The 18,248-nt window shown below is 62.9% G+C and overlaps 2 protein-coding genes across 4 annotated transcripts; one reads left to right on the top strand and one right to left on the bottom strand.

The window, feature by feature from the left end:
* Positions 1-2,579: 2,579 nt before the first annotated feature.
* Positions 2,580-4,143, top strand: ZG16B (zymogen granule protein 16B). Its single transcript, XM_029948677.1, has 4 exons — positions 2,580-2,614; positions 2,702-2,784; positions 2,988-3,093; positions 3,658-4,143. Exons 2-4 carry the CDS (start codon positions 2,730-2,732, stop codon positions 3,995-3,997), a joined length of 501 nt encoding a protein of 166 aa, XP_029804537.1. The 5' UTR covers positions 2,580-2,614; positions 2,702-2,729; the 3' UTR covers positions 3,998-4,143.
* A 7,991-nt stretch (positions 4,144-12,134) lies between these two features.
* On the bottom strand, positions 12,135-17,703 carry LOC115300187 (brain-specific serine protease 4-like). 3 transcript variants are annotated; one of them, XM_029949829.1, is made up of 7 exons: positions 16,624-17,703; positions 15,923-16,174; positions 15,338-15,364; positions 14,866-15,037; positions 14,358-14,635; positions 13,164-13,321; positions 12,135-12,609 (listed from the first exon to the last, which is right to left on the bottom strand). In XM_029949829.1, the coding sequence occupies exons 2-7, from the start codon at positions 16,002-16,004 to the stop codon at positions 12,397-12,399; spliced, it is 930 nt and encodes a 309-aa protein (XP_029805689.1). In that variant the 5' UTR covers positions 16,005-16,174; positions 16,624-17,703; the 3' UTR covers positions 12,135-12,396. The 3 variants fall into 3 exon arrangements, with proteins under 3 accessions (XP_029805689.1, XP_029805687.1, XP_029805688.1); XM_029949827.1 differs by lacking the exons at positions 15,923-16,174; positions 16,624-17,703 and adding an exon at positions 15,552-15,875; XM_029949828.1 differs by lacking the exons at positions 15,923-16,174; positions 16,624-17,703 and adding an exon at positions 15,552-15,875 and having other exon boundaries at positions 14,358-14,632.
* Between the last annotated feature and the right edge of the window lie 545 nt (positions 17,704-18,248).

The raw sequence follows: 18,248 nt of genomic DNA, 5'->3' as shown, positions 1-18,248 counted from the left end.
GCGGGCCCTGCACAGGCCCCACCCGCCCCCGTGCGTGGGAGAAACGCATGGGGCCCCGGTGCACCTGTGCGTGGGCCCTGCACAGGCCCCACCCGCCCCCGTGCGTGGGAGAAACGCATGGGGCCCCGGTGCACCTGTGCGCGGGCCCTGCATAGGCCCCACCCCCCCGTGCGTGGGAGGGCCGGGGCCCCGGTGCACCTGTGCGTGGGCCCTGCACAAGCCCCCCCCCCCCGTGCGTGGGAGGGCCGCGTGGGGCCCGAGCGCACCTGTGCGCTGGCCTCCCTGTGTGTAGGAGGAGCGGGTGGTGCCCGAGCGCACGTGTGCGCCTGTGCATCTGTTCTGTGTTCACGCACTCTGAACATGCACCTCGTGTGTCCTGTCACCTTTGCTGTCTAGGCAGCGGCCGGCGCTTCTCCCAGCCCCCACCTCCGGCAGTGCTTCCCGGAGCTCCGGTCCACATGGACCTTCCTTCTGGGCGGGAAGCCCAGCCAGCCTGGCACTGGGAAGAAGGCACCTGAATTGGCAGCGAAACCGTCAGAAGCGCCCAGAGGCTGCGGTGGGATGGGAACAAAGTGGTCTTTGTGCGGCCGTCAGGCCCTTACCCTCCCCTGTGCCTGCCAAGCTCCCAGGCCCAGGCCGCCCCCGCCCCCCTGCAGCCCCTGGACGCTTTGCCTCCGCTCCCCTCTGCCTGGCGCCTGCCCCCCTTGTGGGCCTGAAGGCCTCTGGGAGCGGGCGGGGTGCGTGGGGAGGGCAGGTCCGGGATCCCCCACCTGCCCGCATGAGCGAGCAGGAGCCCGAGCCCTAAGGGCCTCCCCAGGGAGACTGGTCCGGGGCCACCAGGAAGGAGCCCCTCTCTGCTCTGGCCGCCCCACTGAAGGTGGGTTGTGCAGGCGGGTGTGGACCAGGCTGTCTCTGCCCCAGGGCGAAAACGGGCTCACCAGCGATCGGCTGACTCTGGCAAAGGGCCACAGAACACACGTTAGGGCTTCTGGGCGACAAAGTCTCTGTCACAATCGCTTGGCTCTGCTCTGTGGGATGACAGCTGCCCCAGATGACACGCACATGAATGGCCTTGGCTGTGTGCTCCTAACATTATCTGTGGCAGTGGCATTGGAGTGTCCTAGAATTTTCATGCACTATTGTTTTGAATGGTTTCTGAGCCTTTAAAAATGTAGGAAGTGTTCTTCGCTCACGGGCTGAAAGAGGCGGGCCTGGGGGTGCCGGGTGTGGCCCGCGAACCCCTGGCCCAGGTAGCTGCTGTCTGCACTGGCGGCTGCGGGGAGACAGGGCCCCACGACACCCCCCGAACCCAGTGAGGTGGGCACCACTCCCAAGGCGCTCTGTGCTCACACGAAGCCATTGTCTGCACCCCTTTTCTTGGGACCAGATGGGGCCTTCCCAACGCCCTGGTTTGCACCGAGCCTGGTTCTGGGGCTGGGGTCAGGGCGGCGGGCACGGCCTCCACCCTCCTCAGTCAGGGCTGGCCGCCCGGTCACGTACGCAGCTCGTCACCGAGTGCACAGGTGTGTTTTCCCTGACATGCGGTCAAAGGACGAAGCCAAACCCAGTCTCAGACACCTAATGCCATGCATGAGCCTTCAGTGTTTGGGTCCCCGCACCAATGACCGATGACACAGTCATGGCACGTGGGTGACTCGAGCCCCCCAGAAGGCAGGCCTGTAAGCAGGAAGCCAAGGTTCGAACTGGTCTGGCTCCAGCGCCCCCCCCCCCCCGCCCCGGGGTGACGGTTATGACCCGGTTCTTCTCCAAGGTCGGAGGCCCCGACGGCCTCAGCTCTAACCCGGCACAGAGAGCCTGGAGTGGCAGCACCAGCAGGGGCCCCAGAACCCTGGCCCTCGAAGCGTACCCCATTACCGCCCAGGTAAGTCTGGCCCCCAGCGGCCCTCAGGGACACTGGCCTCGAGAACCACCCTCCCCCTGAGCCTCTGCTGTCCGGTCGGCCTGGGGCCCCTCAAGGCCAGCCCACTGCAGCTACACCTGTCCCTGCACAAAGCAAAGATTGGCGCCGTCTTCCAAGTAAGGCCGTGGAGGGCCAGCCCCTGGGGGGTCTTCTTCCACCTGGTGCCCGGCACACAGTCCAGCTGTCCAGGGGTCAGAGGGAGCTCCGCCCGAGCTCCAGGAAGCCCACGGACACCGGGCTCCGCACGGGTGGGCCTGGCTGTGCACAAGGCAGGAGCCCCAGGCCCCGCGGAGCTCCTGTGGGCTTCCAGACCGCGGCCGCCCCCGGGGCAGAGGCCCGTCTGGCCCAGCTGGGGGGGCTCTCGGCAAAGCCCCCCATGTCTGAGGGACAGTTCTAGTCTAAATGCTGGGGAGAGAGAGATCCAGAGAGACAGAGAAACACTTGTCACTCTGTGGAGGCCACAGCGCCGAGACAATAAATGCGGTGTGTCCAGGAGCCTCCCCCAGGATGGCTCTGGGATTCCCCCAGGAAGAGCCCCCGCCGCCCAGCTCCTTCCTGCCCCCCTGGTGGCCTTCGCTCCTTCCTTCTGGACGGGGGCCCACGGGGATGGGGAGGGTATAAAGGGCCAGGCGGAGAGGCCCCAAGAGCAAGACGCCGCGGGGCCAGGACTGGGCAACAGGACTCTCCCGCCAGGTAAGGCCGTGTACCCCCCATATCCCCCCCAACAGGGCCCAGCCGGGTGGGACGGGGCCCCTCTTGGAGTCGCTCTCTTCTCTCCAGGAGCCTCGGGACTCCCCTTCCAGAAGCCATGCTGGCGAGGCTGCCGCTCGCCCTCCTGTGGAGCACCGCCTGCTGGGCAGCACGTAGGTCTGGCGGGTGCGCGCCCTCGGGTCCAGCGGCCCCCCTCGCCTGCCCGCTCCGGGACGCCCCGGGTCTGGGCCCGGCCCTGACGGCAGCCTCACGCTCATCTCGGGACCCCGCCGTGTGGCTGCAGCAGGTCCGGGGCAGGGAGCGGTGGGGAGCAGCGGCGGGGTGCTCCTCTCCAACCCGGTGCCTTCACCCGCAGAGATGTACGGGAACGGAGGCGGCCAGTACTTCTGCACGACCAAGGACCCTGAGTACGAACTCTCCGGAATCCGGGTGACTCTAGGCCCCCTGGGCATAATGAGGAGGTGAGCAGGGCCTCGGGAACCTGGGGAGAGGGGCCAGCACCTCTGCGCTCACAGGGTCCCGGGGAGGGCGGCCAGCACCGGAGGGCCGGAGGGTGGGCACGGTGGGGTGGCAGAGGGGACAGACCTAGTGGAACCCCTGAGGGGAGTGGGCGTGTCACCTGCCTCTCTGACCTGTGACCTGGTCTGGTCAGTATCTGGGGCTCAGAAAGTCCAAGCTGGGCCCGGGGACAGCTCCCCACTGTGGGCAGTGACAGCAGCTGGTGTCGCGGTGACCAGGCACTGCGTGCCAAGCTCCCTCCTGATGAATGGTCTCCGTGACCCCCCAGCCCCTCCCACCTTTCAGGTAAGGAAACAGGCTGGGAGAGGCCGGATGATGAGCCCAGGATCACAGAGCCCGAAATCAGAGTAGGGGTCTGAGGCCAGGGGCCTCTGTGTCAGCCCAGATCCACGTGCTTGGGGACACGTACTTGTAGTGACCGGGCTGCTGTCCTTGCCAGGGGACAGAGCACCTGGGGAGTGGTGACTCAGCCCAGGTGTGGCCCTGCAACCCTTCCCGTCTCCCAGTGTCCAGGTGAAAAATGGACCCTCCTGGGACACCGTGTACGGTAACAAGATACCGGGAAAGACCGAGGAATTCCTCCTGGCTCCGGGAGAGCACATCATAGAGATGTGGGGCTCCTACAAAGCGTTCCTCTGGTCCTTGGGCTTCTACACGGATAGAGGCCGCTATGCCATATTTGGGAAGGACGAGGGTTCGAACTTCATCGCCTACCCGGACGACGACCAGAAGGTGCTCACAGCCATCTGTGGCCAGTATAAGATGTTAGGCCTCACGGGCCTCATCTTTGACTGGGATTATATCTGGGAAGAGGAGCAAGGAAACGCCACTGCCCCAGAGAGATGACTCCTCCTGGGCCCCAGGGATGGGACTTCGGTCAACCTGCTGAGGCCACCCGGCTAGTGCTGGGCTGACGGCACTGAGGTAGCAGAGTCTGGACCCCAAATTGATTGGAATCCACAATCCACAAATAAATAAAGCTTCTGCAAGAATAGTGCCTTCAGGTGTGCTCCGTGGGGCTGGGGTGCGGCCCAAGCTCTCTGAGCTGATGGGGGGACGGGGGTGCAGGGTGAGGACGGAAGCAGGTCTGACATCCGGGTCTCGGTGATTCTGCCCAGGATGAAGGCCCTGCCTGTGTAGCCCTTGGACTTCAAAGACCCTCAGTCTTTGAGGAGTGTGGGCTCCAAGGACGTCCCGACCCTGTCTCTACCCCAAGCCCATCCAGCTGGCCTCCGACGGCCCAAGTTCAATTCCAGTCTTCTCTGAGTGCCGCGGGCCTCAGGAAAGGCAGCCATTCCCGCGCTCAGCACACATTTGCCAAGGCCTCCTCCATGCTGGGCTCCCCCTGCCCCCTCCACCACGCAGGGTTACGAGAAGGAGGGGGCGTCTGACTTCAGCTCAGGTCATAACTCACAGTTGAGTTCAAGCCCCACGTCGGGCTGTGTGCTGACAGCTAGGAGCCTGGAGCTGCTTCAGATTCCGTGCCAACCTCTCTGGGCCCCTCCCCTGCTTGCACACGCGCTTTCTCTCTCTGAAAAATAAACATTATTAAAAATATTTAAATTTCATATGAACGAAATCCCATATATGGACTCCTCTGTGTCTGGTGTTAGGATTTCGAGGTCCATCCGTGTTACCTGAGTTTCACTAGTGTGTCCTCTTCCGTTGCCGGGCAGCATTTCTTCCACTGTACTCGCACTCGGTCCTGTCGATCCGAGTGCCAGCCGCGGAGCACTTGGGCTCCCGTCGGGCCGTCACGAACAAAGCTCCTGGGAACACGTGTGCAGGGACCTTCTGCACAGGGGTCTGCGTTCCTCCGGGTTCGCGTCTGGCGGCGGCCTCCAGCGCTCAGGCGGGGAGCGTGTGTCTGAGGTTGCAGGAAGCCACAAGCCCGCCTTCCCGGTGGCCGTGCGACCTGCGGGCCGCCCACAGCGCATCCACGGCCGCTGCCGCTCCCCTCCGTCTAGGCCATCCCGGAAGTGACGCCGTGAGCACCTTCCGGGGCGCGTGCTGCCCACCCCGTGGCTTCCTCTGCGAGGCTCGGCCAGAGCCGTGCCCGGCTGCTCCGGTTCTAGGCTGAGCTCCCGCTTCCTTCTGCCTCATGTTCTCCTGGGAGGTCTGGACGTCCCTGCTTCTGTGACGTAAAGGCCCTTGGACAAAGACTGAAAACACGTCAGGGCCGCCTGGGGGCTCAGGCGGTTAAGCGTTGACTCTTGAGGTCGGGGTCAGGTCGTGACTTCACCCTTTGTGATTTCAAGCCCTGTGCTGTCGGACTCTGCACTAGGAGCGTGGAGCCCACTTGGGATTCTCTCTCACTCGCTCTCTCTGCCCCTCCCCGCTCATGCTCGCTCTCTCAAAATAAACTTAAATTTTTCAAAACCGTCTATTCATTCTTGAGAGACAGAATGTGAGAGAGGGGCTGGAAGAGAGGGAGACACAGAATCCAAAACAGATTCCAGGCTCTGAGCTGTCAGCACAGAGCCGGGAAGTGGGGCTTGAACCCACGAACCGTGAGATCATGCCCTGACCTGAAGTCAGACCCTCAACTAAATGAGCCACCCAGGTGGCCCTCTACTTACAGTATTTTACAATGCATTTATTTTATTTATTTATTTATTTATTTTGCTTGGGAATTTTTTCATTTTTTTTAATGTTTTTATTTATTTTTGATACAGAGAGAGACAGAGCATGAGAGGGGGAGGGGCAGAGAGAGAAGGAGACACAGAACTGGAAGCAGGCTCCAGGCTCTGAGCTAGCTGTCAGCCCAGAGCCCGACGCGGGGCTCGAACCCACGAATGTGAGACCTGACCTGAGCCGAAGTCGGAGGTCTAGCCGATGAGCCCCCCAGGCGCCCCCACAATGCATTTAAAAAATGATAAAATAAGGGGCGCCTGCGGGGCTCAGTATGTTAAGCGTCCGGCCTCGGCTCAGGTCATGATCTCACAGTTGGTGGGTTCGAGCCCCGCATTGGGCTCTGTGCTAAACACTAGCTCAGAACCTGGAGTCTGTCTTCAGATCCTGTGTCTCCTCCTCTCTCTGACCCTCCCCTGCTCACGCTGTCTCTCTCTCTCTCAAAAATAAATAAAAACATTAAAAAAAAGTAAAATAAAATAATAAAATATAATGCGTTTAGGCAGGGGTGCCAGGCCGGCTCAGTCAGAGGAGCGTGGGACTCTTGATCTTGGGGTCGTTGGGTCTGAGCCTCACATCTGCTGTAGAGATTACTCAAATAATATTAAACCTTAGAAAATACAAATAAAATGCAGTCGGGCATATGAAAGGTTTAAGTTGGAGAAACCGGACACCCAGCCGCAGAAGGTGGCTTTAGGGACCGAGAGCCAGCTGTTCGTAGAGGCCCCGAGCGCGGGGGACAGACGAGACGTTTGGGCCGTGAAGGGGCTGGTTCCCGGGCGCCGCTGTGGGAGCTGCGTGTGTGCGTGTGTGAGTGTGAGAGAGTGCACGTGTGCGTGCGCGTGTCTCCTGGGATTTGGATCCTTTCCCGGGACGAGGGGACGGCGGGGGGGGGGGGGAGGTGCCACAGCGTCCCTCACGCACCTGCCCCGGGTGGGCGGCTGCCGCGTGTTCCCGCAGTGGTGGCCCTGCCGGGTCTCTCGCACGCCCGCGGGGAGGGTGTCACTCCCTGTTTCCCCACCACGCGGTGCGGAGTTCTCCCGCTTGTCCCTGTGAGGCCCTTCCCAGGGACTCCCGACCAGCTCAGAGAGGCGGCCGTGCGTGTGGGACCGGAGCCGGGGTCCAGGGCGAAGGCGGGGCTGTTCCTCCCGGGCTCGGTTCCTGCTTCTCGGTGTCGCCAAACACGGCGCCTCTGGGCAGGGGCAGCCGGCAGCCCGCAGGGACATCTGAGGAAATTGTAACTACGTCCCCATCTGTGTCCCGGCTCAGCCCTGGACGGACCTTGCTGGCCACGAATTGTTCCTCCGTACACAACACTGAGCTGGGCCACTCCTGGCCCTGGCGGGGAGGGGGCACCAGCCCAGGGCCGGCCAGAGGCCCGCCAGGGCACCAGGCTGATGAGTCGAGGCTGAGGGAGCCCTTGACAGCCGCTCAGCTGTGCCAGTGGGTGGGCGGGGCGGCTAGGGGGTCAGGAGGCAGTGAGCGCCCTCCATGCCTACGCTCCCCACCTCCCCAGGAGCAGACCCCTGACCTCCCGACGACCAGGACTACTCCCCACCTCCCCACGACCTTGACTTACCCCCACCTCCCCACGACCTTGACCACCCCCCACCTCCCCACGACCAGGGCCCCTCCCACCTCCCCAGGACTAGGGCCCACCCCACCCCCTACCACCCCCTACCACCGGGCACACGAGAACCTCCTTTGCCTGCTGCAGTCGCTGGGGGTCCGGGTGGGTCTTCTACACGCTCTGCACACAGCACCTCCGGGGGCCAGAGACGGAAGACGAAGGGCTGGTGTCCGTGCCGCAGTCAAGTTCGGCTGGGCAAACCTTCCTGCGGTTTCGCTGCTGCGTCACCCCTTCCCTCTGCTGGGGGCGGGAGAGGGGACTCGGGGGGAGCGCGCACACAGGTGTGCACTCGCACACACTCCCGAGGGCGTGCCGGACACGTGCACACACGGCGGCGCTGGGCGAGGCCGCGGGCGGAGCTGCTGGCCATTATCAGATATTAGCACAAATGGGAGGGAATTAAGGGGTTTTGTTTACTTTTCTTTTTACTTTTTTTAAATGTTTGTTTATTTTTGAGACAGAGAGAGACAGAACATGAGCAGAGGAGGGACAGAGACGGAGGGAGACATAGAATCCAAAACAAGCTCCAGGCTCCGAGCTGTCAGCACAGAGCCCGACACAGGGCTTGAACCCACGAACCGTGAGCTCATGACCTGAGCCGGAGCGGGACACTTAAGTGACTGAGCCGCCAGGTGCCCTGGATTTTACTTACTTTGAATCCTTTGCGTCTCCTCTCACTGCCTTCTGAAAGGTTCTCACGGAGACGGAAGAGCTGGAGAACTGAGCAGAACACAGGGAAGTGATTAGTGAGAAAGTCCCTAGGAGAGCTGGACTCTGAAGGGCCCAGGAGCCCCTTCCCCAGGAAGGCAGACAGGACAGCAGGCATGCTGCATGGCCACAGAACAATCCAGAACATCCTGGGTGTGTGACTGAGGCAGCAAGCCTCCGGCAGCAGGCTGCTCCCAGCTTCCCTGAGGCATTAACTAAGAGGCTGCGGGGCTGGTGTGTCCCCTGCAGGACTGAGGCGTCCGGCCCTCACGATCCGCCCCCTCTGCCCAGGGCAGACCGCTCCAGTCAGCTCTGAGCTCTTGGCCTTGAACCTGGACGGGCCTCACAGCCTTTGTCTCTAGAATGTTCCAGCCACTTCTAGAGAGGGGCAGGGCCTGGGGGACACAGTAGGCTACCTGGACTGAAAGCAGGTCGCCTTGGCCTCGGAAAGGCCGGGGGAGTGGACGGCAATACGGAGGGTGCGCACATGCCCCAGATCTCAGCCCGCTCCAGCTTTGTCCCAGCTTCTGAGACGCGGCCAGAGGGCGCTGGTCCCCACGTTGGCGGCGGTTGCCAGGGCCCCTGTGGACTGCCCCGGAACTGGGAGATCCAGTCCAAAATGGCCAGCTTGGGGCGCCGGGCGGCTCAGTCGGTTAAGCATCGGGCTTCAGCTCAGGTCATGATCTCACAGTTCCTGGGTTCAAGCCCTGCATCGGGCTCTGTGCTGACAGCTAGCTCAGAGCCTAGAGCCTGTCTTCAGATTCTGTATCTCCCTCTCTCTCTGACCGTCCCCTACTCACGCTGTTTCACTCTGTCTCTCAAAAATAAACAAACAACATTAAAAAAAATTAACAAAATGGCCAGCTAGTGTCCCTGGTGACCCCAGGCTGGTGGCCAGAGTTTGGAAATCGGGCGGCTTCGAGGGGCTGGGGGCCTTGGTTTGGCAGAGTCACTGTTGGGCAGACTCCGTGACTTACCCAATCTCGGGACGCTTAGGGGAGTATTGATAATGTTAAGCAACAAAATCCCGCTGAGTGAGTTCGAACACCGGCTCGGCTTCATGAAGCATTCACAGACTGGGCGGTGGAGACCTCGACTTGCACAAAATGGAGATTTGTCACCAGAAGGAGGGGTGGGCAAGGAGTAAGAGCGAAAGAAAAGAGAGGATGGCTGCAGGGAGGCCACTTTCCCGTAGGGGCAGGGCGGGGGTCCGAGGCGGGTGGCGAGGCCCCGGGGCAGAGGACCCCATGCGTGTTGGCCGGACTCCTGAGTGGCAAAACACTCGTGCCGTCTCGGTTCTGGCTGCTGGGAGTCGGAGACCAAGTGGGGGGCTGGCTGCTCGCCCCACGGCTCTCAGGCCGCCTCTCCCCGGGTGCGCAGTCGCTTCTATCCACAAGCTGGTAGACGTGCGTCCTTCCCTGACTTCCCGGAGCCGCCCGAAGCAGCTGGAAGAGCCCGTGGAGGAGGACCCTCCTCGCTGTGGGGAGCCCAGGTGGGGGCCGGATGGTCGAGTGGGGCTAAACCCCTCCCCTGCTGGAACTGGGCCTGGGAACCTTAAAAAGACCATAACATATACTTCAATACAGTAAGACAGTTGTGACATACAATAAAAATGAATAAAAAATGGGACAGCGGAGAAGACATAAAATATGTACCTACATTTTTTTATAAAAATAACACAGCAATGTGTAGCCTCGTGGTGCTAAAGCAGCTGCTGGGGCTTAGGCATCACATGTACATCCAAGACAAGGAGAAGAAAGGATGGGAAAGGATGCCAGCTGAGTGTGTCCCTTTTATCAGGAAACACAGTCTTCCCAAGAAACCATCGGACATCTGCTTTCCTCTCCTGGGCCAACGCTCAGGCCCCACAGGCACTTGTGACCTTGTGGGAGACAATGGAAGCGAGTGCCTCACTTTTCCCGGCTCTGGGGTGGAGGAAGCAAGGGAAGGGCGCTGGCCACAGAAGGAGGTCCGGGTGTGTGTTTGCACACTCATTCTGGATGCGAGAGCAGAGCAGAGCCGTCAAGTCCCAGGTGTGGGGTGGAGGTCCCCTCAAGGGTTAAAGATCTGAGGAAAGAGCCTGTGGAGGAGAAGCCAGATTCAGCCTGCAGGGGAGACAGTTCCTGCCGGAATGACATTTGTCACTGAGGCCAGACAGCCCCACCCCTGCCCTTGGGGAGGTAAGGGAGCTCTGCAAAGGTCTGTTCCCTGTGGGAGGTGAGCTGTTGGTTGGTGAGCCTCCCCCCTCCACGTCCCCTCAGGGGACCGCTGGCACGGTCCTCCTGCGGCCCCCAGGGGCAGGTGGAGTTGGTGGACACAAAGCAGGGGGTCTCCTCACCCAGAGTGCTGCAGATTTGGGGTGTCCTGGGCCCTGCTGGCGCTGGGCCCACTACGTTTGCAGCTCCTGGACCCCCCAGCCTGATTAGGGAGGGGGACACCAATGTCCTGTTGCCGCTGGGAGCCAGGTGTGCACCCCCCCCAGCCACCTGTGAGGCCACCTCTCCGCCCGGCAGGTGTTTCTATGCACCACCTCCTCAGGGCCTCCATCAGGATGACATTTGAGGGGGACCCTCTGTTCAGTGAAGGGGGGCAGAGGCTGGGGTGGAAGATCCGCAGGCAGGGGAGAAACTGAGGGACAGAGGAGGGGAGGGAGGGGACGGGATGGGGGAGCGGCAGGGGCAGAACCTGCAGGTGAGGAACAGAGGGCGGGCCTGGAGGACAGGGGTGGGGGGCAGGGGGGGCTGGCGCCAGAGCTGAGGGCAGGGGACTTCCTGGGGGGGGGCACAGAGGCCGAAGGAGAAGGCTGGACCCCAGGTGAGCAGGAGGCGGCTTCAGGGTCTGCTTTTTAATCAAACCAACTCCCCAGCGTGTACTGGGACCTGGTGATGACAGAGCGGACCAGACCACGTGAGCAAGGCCTCAGGAGGTCCTCCCAACAAAGGACGCGAAGGTACCGAGAAGCCAACAGGCCAAACAAACCCTGCACTGCCCCTCGCTGGCTTCTAGAAAACTCCCGTCACAGACAATCTGGAGTTAGAGACGCTTGGGAGCAAGACCTAGTTGCTCTAGAATTAATCTTTCTTTTTAATGTTTATTTATTTTTGAGGTGGGGGAGGGGCAGAGAGAGGGGAACAGAGGAAGGAAGTGAGCTCGGTGCTGACAGCAGAGAGCCCGAGGCGGACTTGAACTCAACCCGGACACCATGAGCGGAGCTGAGGTTGGACGCTTGCGGCGCTGAGCCACCCGGGCGCCCCTAGAATGAATCTCTCTTTGTGACCACGTGAGGTTCACAGACTGGAGTCCTGCACATCTCACTCAGTGCAGGGAATCCCAGGGGGCTGGGACAGAGTTCCACATGTGGGGATGGGGGTGGCCTGGTCCAGGAGGCTAGGGCCCGGGCCACAGTCCTGGGGGAAGGGGGGTGTCAGCCGGCTGGGAAGTGGGCAGACCCCTTTGTAGCCTGGGACTTGGCGGCACCCGCTGTGGGCAGGGGCCAGGTGAGTCAAGCCCAAGGCTAGCAGGCTGGAGACCTGCTGTCTCATTGTTTTGCTCCTGCCTCGGCTGGACGACTCACAGAATCAGCAGTGAGTCACTCCGGAGTCAGCTCCTGGGGGTGCAGAGGCCCCGGCCGCCTCTGCCCAAATCCGGGCCACCTGGTTCTGAGGCGAGGGAGGGGACACCCACTCTCACGGGGGTGGGCTTCTCCTCGCTAGCGCAGTTTGGAAACCCAGAGGCAGGCTGGGGGCCTGGACTGGCCCTGCGGCCAGCACTCCCCCTTGCCACTGGCAAAGCTGGGCCTCCGGGACCACCAGCCTCCGCCTCCTCTCTGTTTGGCCTCCTGGTGGGAGGGGGGACACAGAAAGGAAGCGCAAGGGCCAGGGGTCAGGACGCTGAAGCACAGGTGGGCAGGACACCTAGGTCTCTGGCCAGGCGCCCAAACTCATACCGACCTTCCCCCATTTTATTCCCAAGTGGACCCTGCTTCCCAATGTCATACCTATAAAAACAGGAACGGAGGAATAAATAATTTATTGCAATTGGAGGAATAAATAAGATATGAGGGCGAGGCTACAAAGAACTGTACAAAGTATGAACAAGGACACACACACACACACACACACACACACACACACACACACACACACACACACACTCACTGAGGCGCGCGAGGGCGGGGCTGGGAGGCCGCTCGGTGCCGGCACGCGGGCGCCCCCCGGAGGCAGATGGCTTAATTACAACGGCGGAGAGCGCACGTGTCAGGCGTCTCCCCAGATCCCTAACGCGGGCCCCCCCCTGCGGGCCCCCGCCCCTGGGAGTGCCCGCGGAGCTGCACCCCTTGCACGATCCTCATCACCCAGGAGCGGTGGGCGGCCAGGCTGATGTAGACGCCGGGCCGGTTGCGCTCGGCGCAGCCCTCGCCCCAGCTGATGATGCCCGCCAGCAGCCAGGCGCCCTCCACCTGGCACATCAGGGGGCCCCCGGAGTCGCCCTGCGGAGAGGGGGGGAGGTTAGGGACCCATGCCCTGGACAGAACCCAGGACCCGACACAGTGTGGCAGACGGTTCCCTGGATGGTACTGGAACCCCAGCAGGGTTAGGAGGGCCGGGCCGGGCAGGCCTCAGGCTCACTTCAGGTGAGAAGCACTTTGTGCCTGACCTTCTCCCTCAGAGCCCAGAAGCCAGGGAGTATGGCTGCTTCCTTACAGGGAGGAAACTGAGGCTCAGAAGGAAGTACTGGCTTGCCCAGACTGGCACCCATGGGCAGCGGACTAGGGATTGCAACCAGGACCTTCCGACGTCCAGCGTGCCGTCCTCGCCCACGGTGATGGGGATCAGGGCGTGGGCACCCCCGCAGAAGGCAGGCTCCCAGAGGGCGGAGCCTGGCTCGCCCAGGACGCGCAGTATACGTCTGGCGTGTGGCGCCGAGGCCAGGTTCTGTAGGCAGCTGGGGGGACTTACAGGTCTCAGCTGACGGGGGCGGGGTGGGGGCAGTGGGCATGGCGGGGCTCGGTGGGACAGAAGTGGGAAGAAGGCCAGTGCTCACCAGACACGCGTCCTGCCGACCCTCCAGGTAGCCGGCGCACAGCATGTCCTCGGTGACGGCCCCCTGCCCGGCTCCCCGCCAGTACAGGCGGCTGCAGACCTCCGAGTCGATGATGGGAACCTCCAGTTTCTGCAGGGGCTGGGGCTGCGGCAGGGGCACTGCAGGCAGCGAGGGCGGGTCAGGCTCGGAAACCTTCTTTGTTGGCCCCCCATTCTCCCTCAGCAGCAAGTCCCAAAGGCTAACGGATCACCTGTGTCTGACCCCCAAATGCGTGTGGAAAACCCACATTCCAAGACTCCGCCTCTGGACCTACTGGATCTGAACATGAACCTGCGCCTGAGACTCTGAATTTTGAACAAGTTCTCCGCTGTCTACTGGGTCCGGCCTGTCCTGCCCCACGCACTGCCTCATCCCCGTGGCACGGGGACTGCCACGGAGGAAGTGTCCCATAACGGACCCCCTAATGCTGAATGTCACTGGGACGCGAGGAAGCCCCACGGCCCACGGGGACACAGACCCTCCCCAGCCCTCAATTCCAGTCCTCACAGGAGCCCTGCAGGATGGCTCTGGGGAGGCTGTCTGCAGCCTCAGACTTGGGGCGACCACCGGACACCTGATGTCATTCCTCTTAATTCTTTTGGAATCTGGTTAAAGTCCCGTTTTTCTGACACTTTTTCCTTTCTCACCCCCCATTATCTATCTACCTACCTTTTTCTGCTTCTCCGCCTCTTACTCTCTAGATGATGTTTTCCAAACCTCCAGACTTGGTCTGACAATCATTCCAGTTACGGAGCCTACTCCCTCCTGGGAATTTCGCCTGCAATGACAGCATGCTGCCACCAGGGGGGGGTGTGCCTGCTCCCACTTTGGAATCTCGGGCTGTTTCATGTTCACTACTCAGCCTGGCCCCATACCTGCTTCTTTCCAGCCATTCCTAGATCACTGAGTAGCCTCGGTGACCTGGCTGTGGCTCCCTCAGAACACAGCCAAGATACTTTTTAACTAGAAAGGACCTAAACTTGTCCACCTAGGTTCCTGGGACTTCACACCTCTGGACCGACGCTCACTTTTTCTTCCGTCTCTGTTGTCAGAAGAGTCTATCTTCCTTCGGCTATGCCTCTGGCTTCTACCCTCTGCTGCCTACTGTGTCTCCCCCCCCCCCCACCGGGCCACCTGGCCCGGGAGAAGCCGCACCTCCATCCCGGATGCTCCCCCAGCCTGCGATCCAGCAGCGGGTGTTCGGAGGGAGGCGGACGGAGGAGTCAGGCAGGCAGATGGGCAGGATCCGCTCAGAGAAGCGGATGGGGTGCTCGAGGCGCACCAGGGCGATGTCCGCACGGGAGCCCTCCTTCCAGGAGTACACGGGGTGGGAGTGCACCCAGGCGACGCCCACCTGCTGGGACCTGGGGCCAGGGTTCCCCAGCTGCCAGGCGCCCAGCAGCACAGAGAACTGGGACGGCCTGTTCAGACTGCTGGGGAAATAGGGAAGGGGTGGGGTCAGCCAGGCACCGGGTGCTGGGGCAGGGGCAGGCAGGAGTGTTGGGGACCACACGCGAATGAAGGCCCCTGAGCAGAAGCAGGCTCTCTCTTCTCTGAGAGGCCCCCAGGCTGGACACAGACCTGGAGGCTGGCGCTGAGTGGGGAGCCCAGGGTCTGGGGCAGGAGCCTGGGGCACCAAGGGGAGGGGACTGGCCGTGCGTACCCCTTGAAGCAGTGGGCGGCAGTGACCACCCAGCGGCTGGTGAGCAGGGAGCCTGCACAGTGGTGGGTCCCATTCTTCAGGATGCTCACGACCCAGGGCCACTCGGCGTCACGGCTGTCCTCGCCGCCCACGATCCGGTTCAGCTGCTGGGGCTTCCCACAGGCCGGGGGTGCTGGCGAACGAGGGTCACGGTTCTGTCATCCCGGGGCACAACCTTCCTGCCCTGCCCATGCCCCATGCTATGCCCTCCCCGGCCCTTCCCTTCCTCTGCCTTCCCTACCGGCCGGCCCCCGGGGCCCTTTCACCTGCTGGTGCCCCCCAGCCCCCTCCTGGGCCCCTCTCCTCGGAGTCAGAGTCTCTGCTCTGCCTTCCTCTCCTGCTCGACTCCCCTCTCGCCCCACGGCCCCCTTCTGACCTGCTACCCCACAGACAGACCCAGACGCAGCACCCCCTTCCCAGGCCCCCCACTCACCAGGTATGTTGGCAGCACGGAGGGAGGCTGAGGGCAAGAGAAGGAAGGGTCAGACCAGCAGAGGGGAGCCCCCCGTGCCCAGGGCGCTCTCCAGGGTGGGGCATTTCCCGGAGCCTGGGCAGGGCTGACAGGAGCCTCAGGCTCGGCTCTAAGCTGAGGCCCTACCCTCCCACCGGTTTCCGGTCGGGCAGCCCCAGCCAGGGCTCCGTCCCACCTGCCTGGCGCCTCTGGTGGTGGGTGAGGGCGGGGTGCACACTCCTGCCCCAGCCCGAGGCCCCCTGAACCCCAAGCCCGAGGCCTGGAACGAAACTCATGGTCCCACGAGCCAGGAGGGAAGAGGAAGGCGCTGGACTGCGACAGGAGGGCTGAGGCGAGCTGAGCTCAGGACACGGCGCTTCCCCCGTGTGTCTTACTGTCCTGTGGCAGCCACTGGACGTGGCTCAGAGCAGGCGAACACCCAAGGGAGGGGGAGAGGGATGGAGGAGACTGGGTCCGGGCAGGGCCCCGGGGGCCAGTGCTGAGTAGGGGGGAGGGAGGAGGCCCTGGGGAAGGAGGGGGGAGGAGCAGGAGGTCCTCAGGACTCACCTACAGAAGCCAGAAGCAGCAGAGGGGTTAGGGTCCTGAGACGGCCTCCACCCAGGGCCAGGGGAGTTCTGGAAACCACCATGGCCGGTGGGGTGAGGGCACGGCTGGGAGAGCTGTGTGCAGAGCTCCCCACGGGTCACCCCAGGTTTTATCCCAGGAGGTGGAATGCCGTTGGACCAGTCCCCCGAGTGAATGAGGGAGTGAGTGGCTGGGTCTGGCCACCCCAGGCTGTAGGTCACAGGAGGGGTGGGACTATGGGGCGGAAATAAGCCGTTAAGGGGACCAAGTGGGGGCTCTAGCTGAGATCCCCACGGCCACCCCCCACCAGCCTGGAGCAGTGGACTTGGGGCTCTGGTTTGGGGGCCCAGGACCTCGGCTCCAGCTGTGGGCCCAGAATCTGGCCTCTGGAGGAGCAAGACCCAGACTCAGGGGTGCAGGCCAGTGGCCTTGACACTGACTGGGATGGTCCCCAGTTTGTGTGGGGAAGGGAAGGCCTAGGCTGTGGGGTCTTGGGGAGACAGGGGCTGCCCAGAGGCTCAGTAACGGCTCCTTCCTCCAGGGGCCCCCGTGACTCAGCCAGGAGGCCCGACCGGGCCCTGAACCCTGGGATCCCGTTAACTCACTTCCCAGAAAGCCGTGAATCAGGCCCCCGATGGCCATCTGTCATGTAGGTCCTGTCCCTCAGGTGCCCAACAACTCACCTTCACCTGGACTTCGGGGAAACCCAGGCGGGGCCAGGCGGGTGCCCAGGTGGCCAACTGACGTGGCTGCCGGGGACGTGCTGGGGTGCTGTCTCCCACACCCCGGCCCGGCCCCTGCACGCCTAAGGTCAAAGGGTAGCTGCGCAGGGGAAGGGAGCCCGGGTGGGTGCTGCCCCGGGCCCCCCACGCCCAGCAGGAGGGCAGGCGGGTTCCTCCTCCTCAAGGCGTAGTTACCGAGGTGCCCTCTCGTTCCTGTGATCAGCAAACCTCGGGCTGGGAAGGGGCAGGAGACACAGCGGGAGCAGAGCGCACAGGGCGCCCCTCAGCGCCGCCCCCTTCTCCTCAAATACCCTCAGTGTCCCTGCTCTGCAGTTGAGGAAACTGAGGCTGCAGGTGAAGCCCGGATTTGAACCCCAATCCGGAGGCAGGAGGCTGGACCAGACTTGGTAGATCCTGAGAGATCTTGATCCAGGGGACGGACGGTTTTCACCCAGGGTCCTAGGAGCCGGGACAGGTGGGCTGGGAGCCTCGAGGGCCTGGGGGGCACCTGACCCTGGCGGGGCTGCCCGGAAAGCGGAGACTGGAGGGCCAGTGGGAGCCGGCCACGCAGAGGCGGGCAGAGGAGAGGGTCAGGCTGGCGCGCAGGACAGGGTGCCGGCAGGAGCTGGGGGCCCTCCGGGCAGGCCCTCGGCGTACCCCACCGGGCAGACTGCCTCAGCCTCTCTGGAGCCCCCAGCTTGGACAACATGTTCCACCCCCAGAGCCCGGGGCGAGGGGGAGACCCCGTTCAGGCCCTGGGGCTTCAAGAGGCGGCAAGACCCTGCACCAAACCACCTCCCCTGGAGACGGGGCTGTTGATGCCACAAAGGATCACTGGTGTTTCACTGGAAGGGCAGGAGGTAACTCGGGGTAAACTATAGCCAGAACCCCCCATCAGGCCGAGCCCCATCCCATCCCGCCCACATACAAGTCAAGGATGGGGGCGCAGGAGCCCTGAACTGATACATTTTTCTGTCCCAGCACTGGGGACAGGAGCTGCCGGAGAACACCCTTGCCAAGCGGCCAAGGTGAAGAGCAGGCTCTGTGGGTGCTCCCCCCACCCGCCTGCTCCCCATCCTGGGCCGCCGCTCTACTCCACGGCAAGCCCCAGGCTCCCCCAACCCACTCCCTTCCTGAAACTAAGGTGGCTGGCTTCCCCGGCTCACTCGACAAGCATTTATTGGGCAACGGCTGTACGTCAGGCCCCGTGCTGGGCATTGGGGCACCGCGGCCCAGAAGACAGGTCCGACCTTCAGGCAGCAGGCATCTCCCTGGGGGTGGGAGGCGTGTGAGCCAGTGATGACTGAGAGAAGTCTCAGCATGGGGGGGGGGGGGGGGGGAGAGCACAGGGGCGGCCCGGGCCCCCGGAGGGCTGCCTGCGGCTGGGGGCCGGAGCTGTGCCCCACCCCGAGGGGAGGGGCAGTGGAAGGAGGCCCTGGTGGGCTCCAGGTCTCCGTCGGCATTTGCTGAATGAATAAACAAGCGTGGCAGAGGTGAATCTGCAGGATTCTGCCAGGGACGAGCTGTTCCAGAATGCGGCCTCTCCGGTGCCCTACTACCACACTTCCTGAGAACTGGGTCAGTAC

This window comes from Suricata suricatta, chromosome 8, assembly GCF_006229205.1.
Source record: "Suricata suricatta isolate VVHF042 chromosome 8, meerkat_22Aug2017_6uvM2_HiC, whole genome shotgun sequence".
NCBI classification, from domain to species: domain Eukaryota; kingdom Metazoa; phylum Chordata; class Mammalia; order Carnivora; family Herpestidae; genus Suricata; species Suricata suricatta.
This window is presented reverse-complemented; position numbering and strand designations above follow the sequence as displayed.